Source organism: Hyaloscypha bicolor (genome assembly GCF_002865645.1).
Source record: "Hyaloscypha bicolor E unplaced genomic scaffold K444scaffold_136, whole genome shotgun sequence".
In the NCBI taxonomy this organism is placed as follows: domain Eukaryota; kingdom Fungi; phylum Ascomycota; class Leotiomycetes; order Helotiales; family Hyaloscyphaceae; genus Hyaloscypha; species Hyaloscypha bicolor.
The window spans coordinates 1617016-1632840 of record NW_020194638.1 but is presented as its reverse complement, the minus strand read 5'-3'; the positions used below and the strand labels follow the sequence as shown (position 1 = coordinate 1632840).

Below are 15825 nucleotides of genomic sequence, written 5' to 3'. Positions count from 1 at the left end.
ATCCAATGCATGGGATAAAGTAATTGGTTGATGGAGGGGAAGTCAAAGTCGAAGACAAGTACGGTTGGACATGGAAATACAGTCACGTGACCAACCCTAAATTTGGCTGTCCTCCTCGCCTGCAAAAGTTTGGCCATCTCGTTCACTTCAATATTCAAGATGTCTTCACGTATCCCGCCGCTTCTTGAGCCTTATCTCGCGCTTCCTCCAGAAGCATCTCTCATCCTCCTTACAAGCGTCCTAGGTGCAAGCTCAAATTGGCTTGTCCTCAGATTTCTTCACAGCACGTTGATTCGACCCGAGCCCTTGTCAGTATCACCGCGAGGAGATGATACCAAATTGGTTCTAGTGAGCTTTATGAGAGATTTTGCTTTCTGGAAAGAAAACGGAAGGAGATTGGTAGGCATTTCTTTTATCTTTCATCTTTTCAATGTTGCTCATTTCAGTTTCGAATTTTTCATGTAGAGGTGAGCGAGGATATGAGGCTGATTTTTTGATTTTTTTTGGATGTAGGGTCTCGATCTCGAAAAATTTGCTTCCAAGAAGAGATTTGCTTTTGTGGATGGTTTAACTGGACTTTTCCTTCCGAAGATATCAGCAGTAAGGGGCGAAGAGAATGTTTTGTGCAGTCCGGAATTTGCAACTGTATCTAGGGAGATTCAGCGTGCCATCCACAGTCTGAAAGACACCGATGAAGGAAACATCGTCCTAGTCATCGACCAGTTGGATTTATTGTTGGCAGCTGGTGGAGACGAAATTGGAGCCGTGAACCTTGGAGAGATGTTGATTGGCTTGCGAGAGGTACGTGACATCCCAAGGGCAGATGTAACATAACAGGAAAATTGATCTCTTTAGGAGGCACATTCAACAATCTTGTCCATCTCAGCAGACTACCCTTTAGTATCAACAAGTCAAACGCCTCTTGAAAAGGACCATGCGGCTTTGGTGCTTAACATATCACATGAAGCCGATTTCATAATGAGTTTGAGGTTGTTAGATACTGGTACGGCAAGGGATGTTAGTGGAGTTCTGAGGGTTACTGTCGGGGACAGTATCGAGCAAGGTAGTCAAGGTATCCAGAGGCGGATAGAGGAGAAGGAACTTCTGTACTTTGTGGGAGGGGACGGTGGTGTGAAGGTATTCGAGAGAGGCCAATGAACTGCCTGGCAAGATTCCACTGGACATGTCCACAATTCAGAGCCTCACTCCTATCACAAGTAGATCAAGCGGAAACTTTGTGAGACCTGGTGCTTGCCATTTGTATGCTCATATCCGTGGTTGTGCCATCGATGCAGAGCCTCCGGAAGTCGGATCACAAAAAACCCAAAGTTCATCTTGCAACAAAACTTGCGACGCAAATTGATGGCATTTGCTAGTATGACCGCAGCCGTCATGACATCTCATAAAGCAATCAGTCCGCAATCCCAAATCAACTCCTCAGATGCATCCCTTATTCTGCCTTGGTCGATGGTCCTTTCGCATCCTTGGGAGCACCGGTCTGGAAGCCATTCTTGAATTTTCTGGTAACGCCCTTCATGTGTCTCATACGTCCAGTACCAGTGGTCTTTCTCCGCTTAGCCTTCTCGCCCCAGTTGTCTGCAATACCGCGTTAGCTTCAGAACCTCCAAGTCGCGTGCCATTGGCGCCTCGAAAGGTTTGCAGCCGAGAGAAACGTACATTGCCGAATCTTAGCAGCTGGGTATCCGCATGATGAGCAGGTGTGCTTTTGGATGTGAAGAGATCGTCGGCCTGGGAGTTCGAGATGTCAGTCTGCTGATGCCCCAATTTCCAAACATGCTCCAGCTTTCTTCCACCCCCAAGTGCTCTCCGGAATCGATTCTACTGACCGCAGCGTCTGCACAGGGTGTGGGTTTTATTATGTCTTTTACCGAAGGAACTCGTGCCTTTCGCTATAAGTGAAGATATTAGTAGCTAACTTGATGCAAGTGACGGCAGTCATGTAGGTCGCAACGTACTCATCTTGGCTGAGTGGCTGGAGAGTAGGATGTTAGTTTAAATTTTTTTGGGAGGAGGGGGGGAAATCGCAAGGGCAGAAGAGCATACCTCGTTGACGTTGACTGACGAGCTTGTTGAGGTTTGGGATTTTGTCGCGATCGGGATGATTTGGATTTTTTGATTCCGGTGTGTGGGCTAGTTCGAATTAAGCGACCGAGTCATCACATGACGTTGCTCACGTTCACCTCATCTCACCTCGGCTCGATTTAGAAAAGCACTCAGCGAGCTCTTGACTATGGCTAACAAAGGGCATTTATAATTTATTTGCTTGCAACATATTTGCCGTTAGGGATGCCCATAATTGTCTTGATGATTTTGTCATAGCTCTCGGGAGTCCTCCAAACAATGGTCAGAGTACCTTTGGGATAGGTTAGAAATACTACCACAATGTTATCAATTGACGATAATCGACCATATATTGGGAAGGTAAGCATGAGTGCTCAACGGCCATTCTCTCCATGGATCAACAAGTACCTTTCCTCTCTCTTACGAATTGTGTGAAACGTTCGAAAGGAGACTCGAACATACATTTCTACTGACGCCAGAAACCATGGAAACATTTCGAGACAATGTCACAGAACGCCTGACCCCTGATCCTCTGGTATTCCCTCACCATTACTCCTCAAACAACCCAACTTAACCCTCCACGCCTAGCATGCCTTTCAATCCACTTTCGACACCTCTCCACCATCTGCCTCGCTCCTCTAAATCGTCTCCAACACCGCCAAGGGCCTCCTCCTTCCTTCTCTTGGCTTCTCTAGCCGAAGCGGTACTTCCAAGTCTCTTGACCTCCAGGGGCTGCAATTCAGCACTCAGCCTCTCTAATTCCCTGGTTTTTCTTGGAACCATAACCTGAAGTTGCTCCAATTGCCTATCCAATTCCGCTCTCTCCCTTTCGCGTTCTTCCACCAACGCCAGAGTCTTCTCCAGAGGCAGGTTCAATGTCGGATTTGAACCCGGCTGTTGGGCTGCCTTCAGTTCCTCAACACTAGTTTGCAAAGCTCCAATCTTCGCTGGCAGTTCTTGCAACTGTGTTGTCTCCATCTGAATGTTCTCGTACTTTCGACATAACTCTCGACCTCTTGCTTCCAACTCTGCCACCAGCTCTGCAACTTCTGTCTTCTGTGCTTTTAACGCCGCCTTTGCGACAGCGAGTGACTCCTCGAGCTCAACGTTCTCTTGGTGTTCTACTACCAGGGGTGGATCGCCAACAATTGCGCGTATAAATTTCTCTTTGGTGACTTGTTCGAGGTAGGAGAATCGGAGTTTCGAGAAGAGTTCCTGTGACTGGGTCAACAACTGTAACCTTCACCAAGAGATATCAACATGCCTTGTAATGTGCCAGATCTGCTTCTAAACTTGCCGGAGTTGGATTCTCAAAAACCTCCGCAGATACGTCAGATGTACGTTCTGCGCCATTTTGCTTCAGTGGTCCCGAAATTGGTTCGCTGAGTTTGATAATGGAAAGCTCGTGAGAAGCTTGGGTATCCAAAAGAGCGTCCAGAACCTCGCTGTGAGATTGCGCCATGTTGATTGCCCAACAAGCTGATTTTCTCAAATCAATTTTGAATGTTGAGTGGAGTGTTTACTTGGGACCTGATTACATAGCGTGTTTGACGCGAACGCCCGTGATTTTTAAGCCCAATTCTAGGTAATGTTTGACAAGTTGGTCGGATTTTCCGAGTTGCTAGGACTCTCAAGAAATCGTAATCGTGCTGGAAGTATGGAGTGATTCGCAGGTTTTACAGTGGTTTGCGTTTGTTTACGCGGTACTTCAACGACTCCGGCAATTTTGCGGGACATCCTTCACCGCCTTCTAAAAGCAGCGTGCCGACGAATTTATTACTCACGTTCCGTCACCTTGATTATTCCCAAAGGGCACAGAAGACCCGACCTTGAACCCCGACATCTCTTATTAAGTCCTCGTAAGCAACGGGCTCGAAACTGAGTAACCATGGCCAACGACGAGATCTTAACCGATGATTATGTAGCTGAGCTACTGGCCAAGGATGCAAAGGAAAGCGCCATCAAGTACTCCTCCATGGGCCTTGACGCTTTCAAGCAATCTAAGTACGTCCCACCTACCTGAAATATGTAAAATGTAAGTCTAATAATATCAGACCACCAGCGAATAAGCCCAAACCAAATACACGTTTTCTACGCAATATCATCAAGGATACTGACAGCCACAATGCAGCACTACTCGCCAAAGAAGCTGCAGAATCTCGCGCTCGTCTGCAGAGTCTAGCATCTAATGAGCACCGTGAGGAGAAAGCAAGTCGAGTTGGAGGAGGAGATATTAGAAAACGTCAGCTTGGAGATATTGCGGCCATTCTTGGAGGTAGACCGAGGAAGCGAGCAAGGGTGGGAGCGGGCGGAAGGCGTGTGAACACTTCTAGTGAAGACGAGGAGCCTGAGGAGAAACCGAAATTTGTGTCTCGAAGAAATCGGGATAGCAGAGAGGACAGGGAAGGGTGTGGGAGGCCAAGAGGCCACAGAAGTCACCATCGGAGACACAGAAGCACCTCTAGAGATCGGGGCAAGGATGGCGAAGACCGACGAAGACGGCATAGGTCACGGTCGGCATCTCCCGGGGAATACCGGAGCAAAGAGAGTAGACATCGTGAAAGATCACCAAGAAGGAAGCGGTCGAGATCTCCCGAGGCAGATAAAGCACGAGGGAAGTCGCATCGATCTGAGCGGGAAAATCCCGAGTCCGAATCAAAGAAACCAAAGAAGGATGTCAAGGAAGCAGAAGCAAAGACACAGGAGGGTTATTATTCAGATCCTCTAGATGACATTATCGGTCCTCGCCCTCCAGCTGTTCCTCAAGTACGAACCAAAGGCCGCGGCACCATATCTCAAGCTTCCGGTATCGATGCCAGATTCTCAGCAAACTACGACCCGACAACTGACGTCCGGCTAGATTCCGATGAGGATGACCCTTGGGATCAAGCTTTAGAGGCAATGAGAGCTCGTAAGAAATATAAGGAGCTAGGTGCTGATCGTCTGAGAGCTGCTGGATTCACAGAGGACGAGGTTAAGCGATGGGAAAATGGTGGCGCGAAGCGGGAGGAAGATGTTCGATGGGCGAAGAAGGGAGAGGGCAGGGAATGGGATAGGGGCAAAGTTCTAGATGATGATGGAGTTGTTTCTATTGAGCCACAGTTTGGGAGATTGAAGGATACCTGAGTTGGTCTGTCCTGTGGATGGTTTGAGCTACTACCGACTTTAGAAATGCATGGCTCAGCGTTCCATTTGGAGTTGTCAGCTCCTCAAAATTCTTGGCTGGCCCAAAAATGACAAGTCCATAACTGATATTTCGCGAGTGGGTTTGGCAAGTGCTTCAAATATAGAGTCAGAATGAGAGACTCTCCTTCCAGTCAACGCAATGGAAAAAAGGTGTGTGGTATCGATTGGAGTTGAAGCTTTCGAAGGAGAGAGGGATTTCTTTGAAAGGCTGGGAACTGTTCAGATGTCCAAGTTTCAAAACATCTGCAAACCATTCCTTTGGTGACGTGTTGATGGCACGATTACGGAGACCGAATCTGGATTCTCAAGAAGAACGAAGGGGTTGTCGAGAAGAGGCCAAGTGCTCCTTCGCTTGGATGAACAAAACCAGGTGGCCTGAGAACCGCCTCATGATTTCGATTTCCCCCTATCCGGCCCCTTGTCTAACCTTTGGTCTGGCTTCCTTGTCTCACTTCTCTGTTTCCTAGCTTCAGAATCGCGCTGTCCATTTCTCTGTTTGGTGTCTTCTATTTTGCCCTGCCGTCTTTCATCTGAAGAGAACGGTTGTTAGCCCGGAATAATAAAAGCGGGGCCTCACAATCTATACCTTCAGTCTCGGCGTTGTATGATATCAATGGGATAAGTTTTGAGGAGTTATCATTGAGAAGATCGTACTTTATGCACGTGCTCCAGCCAAATATAACGTCGATGTTCGGGTCTTGGAAGATATCGAAATCATCTTCGTAGATTCTGGAGCCATTTGGGGCTTTCCTCCATCTCAAATTCACACGTCCTATTGATCTGACCACATTTCCCTCGGCGCCTGTCGATGAGTGGATACTTGGCTCAGATGTTGGGAGTTGTAGCTTTAAGGGAATGCGATCGGATATCCAGTCGTAGGTTGATTGGGAATCTAGAAGTGCTATATACCTTATCTCTTGTCCCAATTTGTCACCGAAGAATATGTCAAGGGTCGGCCGTTCATGTCTCTGACGAGTTGTCTAGGTCAGTTCTAGCTCCAAAAAGTGGAAAATCTCACCGACACCGATGGGGCATGGCAGACTCACCGTCTGATAGGCGGGCTCTGAATGTGAGCGATATATTGGCTCGCGCGAAGAGAGACCAGAATTGTAAGTTCCTGAAGAGCCTGGATATTCCCCATTTGCGCTCCAGCCAAAGGCACTCATAATTAAAGTTGCACCCAGCGAATATGGATTGGATGGATAATACTGCCCCGCTGGTTTAGAGGGTGCTGGACCAAGGACCTGGCGAACGGACGCTTTCGCATCCAGCTGTGGCGAATTAATATTGAGTGTTGAAAGGCCATAGCTATTATCTTGGTTGGGGAGGTATGTTTCTGTACCAGCCCCATACTGATTACTTGTCGAGGAGGGGTTGTTGTTCGAAGATTGGTGGTTCGAAGAAGTGGTTTCTTCATTGCCATCGGTATCTTTGAATTCGTAATTCCCTAGCAAAGAGGTTATAAGGAAGGCTTTCTTATCGTTTATTGTGCACTGAATACTGACCATATTTGTCCAACCGATATCTCATGTACATGCCATAATCCTGTGCCCACTCCCAGTCACTCCATTGTGCGGGGACCCTCTCTTCCTTTGAGTATTTGGTCCTGCGTGATGAACGTGATGCCATCTTTTTGTCACAGCATTTGAAGAAATTTACCACTTGGAATGTAAGCGGTGATCACAGGAAGAACCAAAGGCGTCAGGAGTAATTATGAGAAGGGCGAAGGTATTTCAGCCTGATAATTCTAACTATCTGATCGTTTGGTTGCTGGGCAAGAGCTGAGCCCCCATGCAGTCCTCCGGTCTAGAGCCATTCGGGATTGAAGTGCAGTTGCCTTGCCTGGTGCCCAATCATTGAAACAGGCCCGAAGAGACAAACAAGGGTTTCGACCAGGCAACCCCGAGTCTGTGTAAAAAATCGCTTTTTAACGCAGGTAGGGTGATGCCAACCCAACATGCATTTGCGGCGTTTTCCTGATGTGCACTCTGCACTGATAGCCAATGACCATGGCCCCCGACTCTTTGATTCTGCGGCGGGAGAGAACTGATGGTTAAGCTACGCCCGGCCACAGTGAGTAAGGAGTCAGGGGCTCAATGCATTGCTAGACTGGACCGTTTTGAGCACATGGAATCACAATTTACTCCCACCCGGTGCGGGAAGGTACATAGTGTTGAAAGCCGCTCTCATTTGATCAAATCGAGGCTTCTCCAGCGATAGCGCTTGATTCTCCTTCACCGTGGTCAAACTATTCAAGAGCTAGTGTCGCCATCGTATAAACGAACGACAAAAATTTTATTGTACGAAAATAGACAAACTGTACTCGCAGCCACTGCTGCTTAAGCCCAGAGCCTTCAGAAGGAGGCAGTTCACCATGACAGGGTACGCAAAAATAGGCTTGCTTATGGGAGAGCACCCCGAGGTTGCTATATTACGTCGTTATTCTGCTCTTAGTGCATTGAACCTACTTTACTTGCAGGCTGAATTAAGAGATCTTGAGCTTGACTTGCAAAAATACGCAAAAGCCGATGATGCTTCCGACCACCCGGATAGGAAAGTCTACTCGCTTGATTGGTTGGCGTTAAAGGAGTCTTGCGAAGATCATGTAGAAAAAGGGAATGATGGGCATCGATGGGAGACGATGCTAGCAATCAGGGATAAGTTGGAAGAATACGGTGCGTGATCAAGGGGTAATTAGTTAAGTGAGGGACTTACGGCTATAGAAAATGCCCTTCCTCGACACACAAAGCTCAATAAGCTGTCGGCACCGAAAAAGCAGGACTTGGGGTTTCTAAACGAGTGGATGGAGCGCGCAGGAATGGGCAACGTGCGTCTCTACGGCTCGGACAATCGAACTTGGTCAAGTGATGAGTGGCGAGCGGATCTCGTCTCCCTGAACCCATGGGCCGATGAAAGTCCTTTGTTTTCGTGGATATCCGATAGTCTGACCCATTGGTATCATAGAAATCTTGGCTACCGAACAAAAGTAAGTAAAAATTATAGCTGATAAGGGGAACTTGCTCTAATCTTGTCCAAGAAGCCTGGTTGTGAGGAGCACCACGCGGGAACAGTGGTCTACGAAAGAGCAACTATCCTTCGTCTGACTTGGGCCATAAGCACACTTCTAGCATGTGTATTGCCAATCACTTCAACAATTCTGCTGTATACTATTGCGAGTGTGGCCAAACGTCTTTGGACGATGGCCGTCTTCACAGTACTTTTTTCACTGGCACTGATTGCCACAACGCGTGCTGGAATGGCGGACATATTTGCTGCAACCGCAACGTAAGTAAAGCTTGATACTAGAAGAGATTTAGATATTGATACTTGGATAGATATGCTGCTGTTCAGGTCGTATTTATAGGAACATCAACTCCCGGCAACGCCAACTGCACTAATATAGTTGCGCAGTAGCGCCTCATTACCAATATTTTACGTCGGAAGGATTTTTTTGGTGGCTTTTATTCTTCTCACTGTCACGCTTCCCTGTGAGTTTCGTTTTTGGGACTCTATTGCTCACGCATCTGGAAGTGAATGCGTGGGAAGCTGAGCTCGCAAAGTTGAGAGCTTAGATTTGCCTGTAGTACCACCCCTTTCTTTTAAGCGAGCGAACCGTCGATCTCATCAGCGTCTCCCAGATTTACTTGCCATTTGCGCTTCTTGTAGGGCCGGAAAAGAATAGGGCCAGCAGTCATGAAATTTAATGATTTTGGAAGTTGGGGAAGAGTAGATTGCCAGTTAACTTTTTTTTTTCATGGCCTTGCGTGCGCAAAGAGCTTGAATACGGGTTGGGTTGAGTGAGGAGTGCCATGAATCCTTACATAACCAGGTAACGATGATGGTTTACTTTGCAAACAAATATTAGGAAATACGAGACATGTACTCACTTGATATTTTTAAACGTTCCTGCAAGAGTTACCGAGTTGACACAACCTCGTATTCAGTCACGAACCCGCTATGATTCGCTCCACTCAGACGCCTCCGGCCGCAGCCTCACAAGGCTTAACTCCGAACATGGAAGGGTATGACAGCTGCCTCCACCTCCCCATACCTTAAAAGTCTCCTCAGACCCGCGCTTCTACCCTCTCTCCAAACCCCCCAAATGTTTTCCATCATCTCAAAATTCTTCTCAAAACTGTTTCCTTGGAAACAAAAACGAAAACCTCCAACCGACTCTTTGCCTCCTGACGGAACCATGATCCAAAGCCATAACCCAGGCGGAGTCGACCCCCTCGATTTAGCCCACTTCGTAATGTATGGCCAGTCTGGCGCTCCCACAGAACACCGCGTCCTCCCCACAGCCTGGAAAACCAAGCCCTTCACACGCTCCGTCATCACCACACCTTGGTCTGTGTCAATCACTCCCCCGCAACTCACCGCGTTGATAAACGGCTTCAAGCCGCGCGAGATGGAGGATAAGTGGTTTGTGTGTTCCGAGGGAGAAGTGAAGGAAGGGGAGACTGTAAACTTGAATTTTTATCGAAGTTGGACCGGGCGCAAGATAAGTACGATGGAGATTTTGGTTGGGAAGGAGGGGGAGGGTGGGAGGGTTAGCGGCTTGGTGTGGGAAGGTAGTAGGGATGTAGTTAAGGAGCAGGATTCTGAGGGGGCAAAGGACGTGGTTAGGGAGGTCTGTAGGTGGGTGTTAGGTGCGGATTTGGGTGCTGATGAGTGAGAGGGAGACGCCTTGTGGTTGTTCTCATTTGTGAAAAGGGTGCGTTAGAAAAATGGGAATACCAGCGATGAATTCGTTTCTTGGTATCCGAAATAAAACCAGAAAGAGTGTAGGCACTTCTGTGCGACACTATGCTATGGGGTGTCCAACGCCGTAATGCCGCTAAATCCAAAACAATGATACATGCCTCCACCCCGCGTCCTCTATCTGCATACGTGAACTAGAGATCCAGCTCACAGATTGATTAAATCGATCTCCGAGAAGTCTGGCGGGTTTCTTCCATAGACAACTCTTGACTTCCCATCTAAAGCCGCACCCACATTGCTGATCCAAATATTGTTGCCAGCGAACTCTCTCGTTCTCTTCACCTCATCATCACTGACTCCGATATCATCCCTGGGAATCCACACAGTAGGACGGCGTGCCCGCAGCGCATAATGCTGGAAGGCATGCTTCACAAGAATATCTCTCTCATCAGGTGTCAGATCCTCGATTTCGTCATTGTAGCCGCCATAAAGAGCATCGGCAATCTTCTTCTGGGCTTCGATATCACGATGCTTGCGTTTGCGTTGCAGATGAGGTTGATTTGATGCAGTGGGGGCAGCATCGTTGCCGGAACCACGGCCGAAAGTGTTTTGTCTGATTTTTCGCCCTGATCTGGCTGCCCAGGAACCAGCTTCATGGGCAACGTTGACCGGATTAAACTTTGCGAACTTGCTGGTTGCGTTGAGTTTGGACATCTCTATCCCGCCATCATGCTGAGGCAGGTCTGCAATATCGTCCTCTAGGCCAAGGCGGCGTGCCTGTGCTCTTTCGAAAGCCTCATCACGGAGGACAGCTTCATCTTCAAATGTGATTGGAAGATGGCGGAAGAGAGGGCCGAATGACATGTTCAGCAGTATTTGGTAGAGAAAGGTGAGGAGTCCGGCGACGATCATGATAATGGCTTGCGGCACGCAGGCGGCATTATTGTTCTCGTCTCGAACGAGAAAGAATAAGCCAATCATGCAAAGCTCCATAACATAGAGGCCCGTGAAGGTTTGGTTGATGGCCCTTGGATACAGCAGACCACCAGTATCCAGTTGAAATCTGGACACGTAGAGCATATTGTATCTGTTGGCGATCCAGAGCAGTGTGAAGGTTATGATCGCAAAGATCGCGATGATCGGCGAAACAACGCTGTAAATCAGAGCAATACAGGCGAAGTTGGTGTACACCGGAAAGAAGGTACCCCAGGTCACTGAGGGAAGAGTGGTGTTCCGCTTCCACTTTTGTCGAGCAGTATTGTCAAAGAGCTTAGGCAGTACATACCACAGGATCAAAGTAAATATCTGCAGCAATGTTCCGGAACTAGTCGACAAGGCTTGCAGGATCATGTATGAGAAGAAGTAGTTTGCCGCCTTTGGAAGTTGAGTCGCTAATGTGTTGGGAATTGCAGTGATTTCAGTTGCTGATCCAAGAGTTGCTAAAGCACTTCCGGAAATGGAGACGACCAAGAACACTTGGACGAATAGAAAGGCAAAATAGTAGTTCTGGACAGACCCTTGCTTTTCCATGCCAGTTTGTGCGCCTTGAAGAAACGCGAGGTAGGTTAGAATCGCAGGAACCAGCGCGAGCAAAATTGACAGTACGAGGGCTGGCAGAACACCTGCAATTGCCTGAAGCACCTTTGGGGGAATGCGTTGAAGCCAGTGGAGCCAGGAATACTTCGCGGCCAAGTCGGAAATCTGAGCCAGAGAGGCTGTCCAGGCCACGGGAAACGACCAGAGAATGACCATTCCAGCAACAGCACCTGTCACAAGGGCAGTTCTAAACCAAGATTCCCACCACTTGATCGACATGTTGTCCCAAACCACATCATTGGGTGAAATTTCGACAGTTCTAGGAGCCATTTGCTTGGGCACATGATGGGTAATAGCCTGGCAAGCCATGTGAGCTGCAACCTGATGATTGAATTGTATAAAAGCAGAATTCATCAGCGGGAAGCGTTCTGGCTCCTTCTGGTCTATCTCAATTTCGAGATTAAGACGGGCAAGCTCCCCGCGGCACCAGTATATAGTGTCGACCTTCTCGTTAATAAGTGGCAAGCCTGGCAACCACCCAGGGGTCCAGCTGAACTTGGACAATCGGTGTGTCGGTCGGTCTTTTGCCCTGAGATACCTCTCCCACATGGCCCCGTGTGCATCTTCCTTGTATGCAGGATCGTACGCCACTGGATACTCCTGAGGCTGCACTATTTCCGTGTTGAGGAATGGGATGGCAGCTGTGATTTTGCCCCATAGCCCGTTCTTCTGTCCCCTACTGTCCCCACTACGCTTTGACAACGACGAATCTCCCGTTCCATCATGTTGAGTCAAGGGAAATTCGTCGCCTTCTTCATAGCCAGTGGGTAATGGCGATGCGAATCCTCCCGCGGGCCCCTTCCAGAATTTCCACCAGCCGTTGTTCCGGGGAATATCATTAGCACCGTCAACTCCATAGTGGAACGTTGCCTTCCGAGTTGTGTTTCCCGGTAGCCTATTACCTTGACCATCTCGAGTTCCCGGAGGAGTTGTCGATTCAACTGTCTCCAACTGCTTTTCTGCATCTCTAATCTCCTCTGCCCTGTCTTCTGAACCAGCACCATAAGGCCCTCCGTTTGCAACCCGAGGATTGCCACGGTAGCGTCCATACTGGTCGTATAAATCACCATCTACGGGTGATCCGTCGTCCATCGTAATGAAACCGTTCGTAGTCTCAAGTTGGTTGTCGAGTCCTCTACCAACTTTCCTAGCACCTCCAATGACCGTCCCCCCAGCTTTTCCTGCAGCGCCAAGCCCCTTTCCAAGGCCTTGACCCACCACATCCAAGCCCTGCCCCACAGCAGCCAGACCTCCACCAATGACAGGAATTTTAAAGGTACCTTTACGCTCAGTTTGATCATGCCTAGATCTTTCCTCTTCTTCTTCTATCGCATCATCGACTGTATGAGGTACTTGGTGAGGATCCCCGGCGCTTACTCCTCCACTCTGGGCGAGCCTCTCCGCTTCTGCATTGTCGTCTTTGATCTTCTGCTCCCTCTCCTCTTTCGTCATGGTCTTTGGCTTGAGCTTGGCCTTCTTTGCGCCAACTTTCGCGTCCTTCCCAGCCTGCTTTCTCTGTGCCTTCTTTGCTTTTCTAATCAGCTCCGTTTCGGCACTCTCGAGTTGTTGGAAGATTTTGTCTCGTTGGTGGATCTTGTCAAGTAATTCATCATAATTTCGGTTGATCCAAATATTTCGAATTCCTCCAGGGAACACATCGTACAACCCAGCCAGAGCTTCTCTCGTAAGCCATTTTCGAGGAATGGCGCTTACGAGCACGGTCGTTGCTGAAGCCCTCAATCGGTGTTCTGCTGATGTTAAATAGTCCTGTCGGACCTTAATGTAGACTCTCAACTCCGCGAAGAATACCCCACAAACCCAGACAATAACGAAAAGAGCAAGTATCAAGTGTGCCCAGTATCGATGTGTTTTTTCTGGTCTTACGTTACCCCATGCGACAGTATCTAGCCCACTGACATTGGCGTGATTTGAAGCGGACGAATTTCCGAACTCCAAAGCGTAAGCTGAACCTCTGCCACCAATGTAGTTGATTGGAACCAGAATTGGGAGTATCACTAGTGCCAGAGGTATGAAGATGACAAGGAGGGTTTGGAGGTATCGCAGAAAGAAATAGGCGTCGAGGCCACATTTGTTGATGATTTCACGGTCTCTGAATCTGAATATTGCAAACAACCAGCCCCATGGGCTTCTCGGTGGGGGTTCTGTTCGTTCTCGCTCAGGGACTAGGTATGTCTTGGGTTTGCTGTCTGTTGTTAGCAGGGCTCAAGGTTTAGAGAACAGCCACTTTTGCGCATATAATCAATATGCGGACTCACAATATTCGGGCCAGCTTGTTCTTCAGGAGGATGAATGCAAGCATTTGAATGCCAAAAATGACCAACGAAGTGGCTAGGGCAGTAAGGAAAGCCACCAGGCTGATTCCCTGAGTCGCCTGTCCTTGCCCGAAGGTTGCTGAGGTCGTCGCAGCGCTCGAAGAGCTCGTGGTCGAAGACATTTTGACGCTGGTCTGGGCCTTTCAAACTATCGAGACATGAAAAGGATGTCGACCTCGACTTGCAAGGTGTCGCGTGCGGTTGAGGGTTCGATCGACAGGCTCAATGCTAAGTTAATATCGAAGATTAAGAGGTGCTTAAGAGCAAGAAAGAAGGGAGTGAAGGGAGTGAAGAGGGAGGTTATATCGGGCCCTCATATGGATCACAAAGTTGGCCAAGGGGGGGTCGTTTGCAAGGGACTTGGTACAACCAGCCACAAGGTGATTCGCGGGATGAGCGTGGATGAACGTGGTGAAGTGGTGACAGGAATTCCTTACAAGGAACCGTTTCGAAACGCAGGGTGATGTCAGAAACAGGTAGACGATTGGATCACAGCATACTCCCACACACTCCCTGTCCGCCCCTGCGTCTGGCTGCGTGAAGGCCACCGCCGTGTCGCGTAACCGTGTGGTCGCGCTTAGAAGTTATTGTGGAGATCGTCTGGTGGGCTGCGCGTGAATTTGACGCTCGGCAACCGTCATCCAAAGAATTACCGAAGCATTTCTATTTCTATTGATAGCTGAAACAATCTCGCGCTTAAGTTGGCCAGTAAGTGGGCTTGCTTCAAACTGAGGGATTCAACATGACTTACTCCGCAGGGCGAGTGAGTCGCCGCCATCGCGCGCGTCTCGACCAGCAGTCATTCCTGAAGAGTCAAGTGGCTGAAGCTCAATATCACTCTTTGTTTACTTCATTTCGCGTTTCTATTCATAGCTAGACTCATGTTGTTTGAGAGAGACAGTAAGAATACAGTGGGAGTGCCTCAAAAGCTGAAATCAGACAAGCTTGCAAGTTACGACTTTGACTGATCAGGAGTCTGGAGGAACACTCCAGCATTGTGAAGTGAGGACGCCTGAAAATTAGAAGGCCTGACCACAAGAGAAGCTCGACGCTTCTTCTGAACAACCGGTGGCGCAGAGAAGTTGATTTTTTTTTGGCTTGAAAAGATCTATTCCCTCCCAAGGAGTGGGGGTTTGGTCGCCGTTACTTTCACCTTTCCAGTCTGCATTTGCAAGTTCCCTTTCCGGTGATCCTCGGAACATTCTTCTTCGAGGAATCCCTTGGTGAATGGGAAATTTGCAAAGCTTCTAAATACTAAAGTATTTGCGCTGAGAAATTTCCATTGTGAATGGGACATCTGGGTCAGCCTCGAGTTCCCACCCTGGAGGGGACTTCGCACGACTGATTGTGAGCATCAAATTCCTTGCGAAATCCGATTCTCTCCACATGAGATTAGATCTGAGCAAAGTTGGTACTGCTAAACTTGAAGTGGTCAAAGTGCGTTGCCCCGTCACCAAAAACTACGGTCAAGGCTAACAAGTCTAGCTCATCCCACTTCCACTCAATCTTGAACATCTTCTGGCTTCTCAACATTCATCTTTCTCGGCACCTCAAACATCAATATCATTTCAACCACTATGGTGTCCCTTTTCGACCTTCCAGGGGAGATCCGGAACCAGATATGGGACCTGTGTCTCGTATCTCCAACCAGAACACTTAAACCGGTCTGTCGACGTGACGCATTTTATTCCGGCTTTCCCCGCAGTTGTTCCCAATCTGGGCCTTTCTTCTATCTTCTGGTCGACAATACAAATCTTATCATGGGTCAACATTATGGTGACGAAAGGCAGCCGACCATCTCCCTCTCGCTTCCCAGAACCTGCCGGAAAATATACGAGGAGACTAATAACCTTTTCTGGACCAGCAATACCTTCCATTTCCCATCACCACACAGCCTCCTGCAAACCTTCAATTTGATGGGGAGATA

At 48.5% G+C, this 15825-nt stretch overlaps 7 protein-coding genes across 7 annotated transcripts; 3 read left to right on the top strand and 4 right to left on the bottom strand.

Annotated features, from left to right (window-relative positions):
- The first annotated feature begins 153 nt into the window (after positions 1-153).
- On the top strand, positions 154-1288 carry K444DRAFT_618700 (uncharacterized protein). The gene is made up of 3 exons (XM_024881374.1): positions 154-399; positions 514-801; positions 856-1288. The coding sequence occupies exons 1-3, from the start codon at positions 160-162 to the stop codon at positions 1156-1158; spliced, it is 831 nt and encodes a 276-aa protein (XP_024731143.1). The 5' UTR covers positions 154-159; the 3' UTR covers positions 1159-1288.
- Positions 1273-1984, bottom strand: K444DRAFT_570917 (60S ribosomal protein L37). Its single transcript, XM_024877288.1, has 4 exons — positions 1977-1984; positions 1848-1910; positions 1678-1749; positions 1273-1596 (listed from the first exon to the last, which is right to left on the bottom strand). Exons 1-4 carry the CDS (start codon positions 1978-1980, stop codon positions 1451-1453), a joined length of 285 nt encoding a protein of 94 aa, XP_024731142.1. The 5' UTR covers positions 1981-1984; the 3' UTR covers positions 1273-1450.
- Positions 1985-2399: 415 nt separating this feature from the next.
- K444DRAFT_655787 (uncharacterized protein) lies at positions 2400-3759 on the bottom strand. The gene is made up of 2 exons (XM_024886035.1): positions 3347-3759; positions 2400-3297 (listed from the first exon to the last, which is right to left on the bottom strand). Exons 1-2 carry the CDS (start codon positions 3542-3544, stop codon positions 2653-2655), a joined length of 843 nt encoding a protein of 280 aa, XP_024731141.1. The 5' UTR covers positions 3545-3759; the 3' UTR covers positions 2400-2652.
- Positions 3760-3903: 144 nt separating this feature from the next.
- Positions 3904-5302, top strand: K444DRAFT_667833 (uncharacterized protein). The gene is made up of 2 exons (XM_024887343.1): positions 3904-4086; positions 4137-5302. The coding sequence occupies exons 1-2, from the start codon at positions 3971-3973 to the stop codon at positions 5206-5208; spliced, it is 1188 nt and encodes a 395-aa protein (XP_024731140.1). The 5' UTR covers positions 3904-3970; the 3' UTR covers positions 5209-5302.
- A 353-nt stretch (positions 5303-5655) lies between these two features.
- K444DRAFT_634987 (uncharacterized protein) lies at positions 5656-6897 on the bottom strand (the record flags this gene model as incomplete). Its single annotated transcript, XM_024883818.1, has 4 exons — positions 5656-5798; positions 5855-6236; positions 6315-6715; positions 6774-6897. 4 exons carry the CDS (start codon positions 6895-6897, stop codon positions 5656-5658), a joined length of 1050 nt encoding a protein of 349 aa, XP_024731139.1.
- A 743-nt stretch (positions 6898-7640) lies between these two features.
- K444DRAFT_699963 (uncharacterized protein) lies at positions 7641-8275 on the top strand (the record flags this gene model as incomplete). Its single annotated transcript, XM_024888001.1, has 2 exons — positions 7641-7943; positions 7992-8275. Coding segments are annotated over 2 exons (587 nt in total), but the record flags the coding sequence as incomplete, so codon positions are not given.
- A 1901-nt stretch (positions 8276-10176) lies between these two features.
- On the bottom strand, positions 10177-13885 carry K444DRAFT_539976 (DUF221-domain-containing protein; the record flags this gene model as incomplete). The annotated part of the gene is made up of 2 exons (XM_024875677.1): positions 10177-13768; positions 13842-13885. The coding sequence occupies 2 exons, from the start codon at positions 13883-13885 to the stop codon at positions 10177-10179; spliced, it is 3636 nt and encodes a 1211-aa protein (XP_024731137.1).
- Between the last annotated feature and the right edge of the window lie 1940 nt (positions 13886-15825).

Coding starts and splice junctions, on each gene's coding strand:
- K444DRAFT_667833 (XM_024887343.1), top strand. CDS start 3,971: ATGGCCAACGACGAGATCTTAACCGATGATTATGTAGCTGAGCTACTG. Junction 4,087..4,136: donor GACGCTTTCAAGCAATCTAA/GTACGTCCCACC, acceptor TAATAATATCAG/ACCACCAGCGAATAAGCCCA.
- K444DRAFT_570917 (XM_024877288.1), bottom strand. Junction 1,750..1,847: donor CACCCTGTGCAGACGCTGCG/GTCAGTAGAATC, acceptor TCGAACTCCCAG/GCCGACGATCTCTTCACATC. Junction 1,597..1,677: donor AGCTGCTAAGATTCGGCAAT/GTACGTTTCTCT, acceptor GCGGTATTGCAG/ACAACTGGGGCGAGAAGGCT.
- K444DRAFT_618700 (XM_024881374.1), top strand. CDS start 160: ATGTCTTCACGTATCCCGCCGCTTCTTGAGCCTTATCTCGCGCTTCCT. Junction 400..513: donor AAGAAAACGGAAGGAGATTG/GTAGGCATTTCT, acceptor TTTTGGATGTAG/GGTCTCGATCTCGAAAAATT. Junction 802..855: donor TGTTGATTGGCTTGCGAGAG/GTACGTGACATC, acceptor TGATCTCTTTAG/GAGGCACATTCAACAATCTT.
- K444DRAFT_655787 (XM_024886035.1), bottom strand. CDS start 3,544: ATGGCGCAATCTCACAGCGAGGTTCTGGACGCTCTTTTGGATACCCAA. Junction 3,298..3,346: donor CAGATCTGGCACATTACAAG/GCATGTTGATAT, acceptor ACCCAGTCACAG/GAACTCTTCTCGAAACTCCG.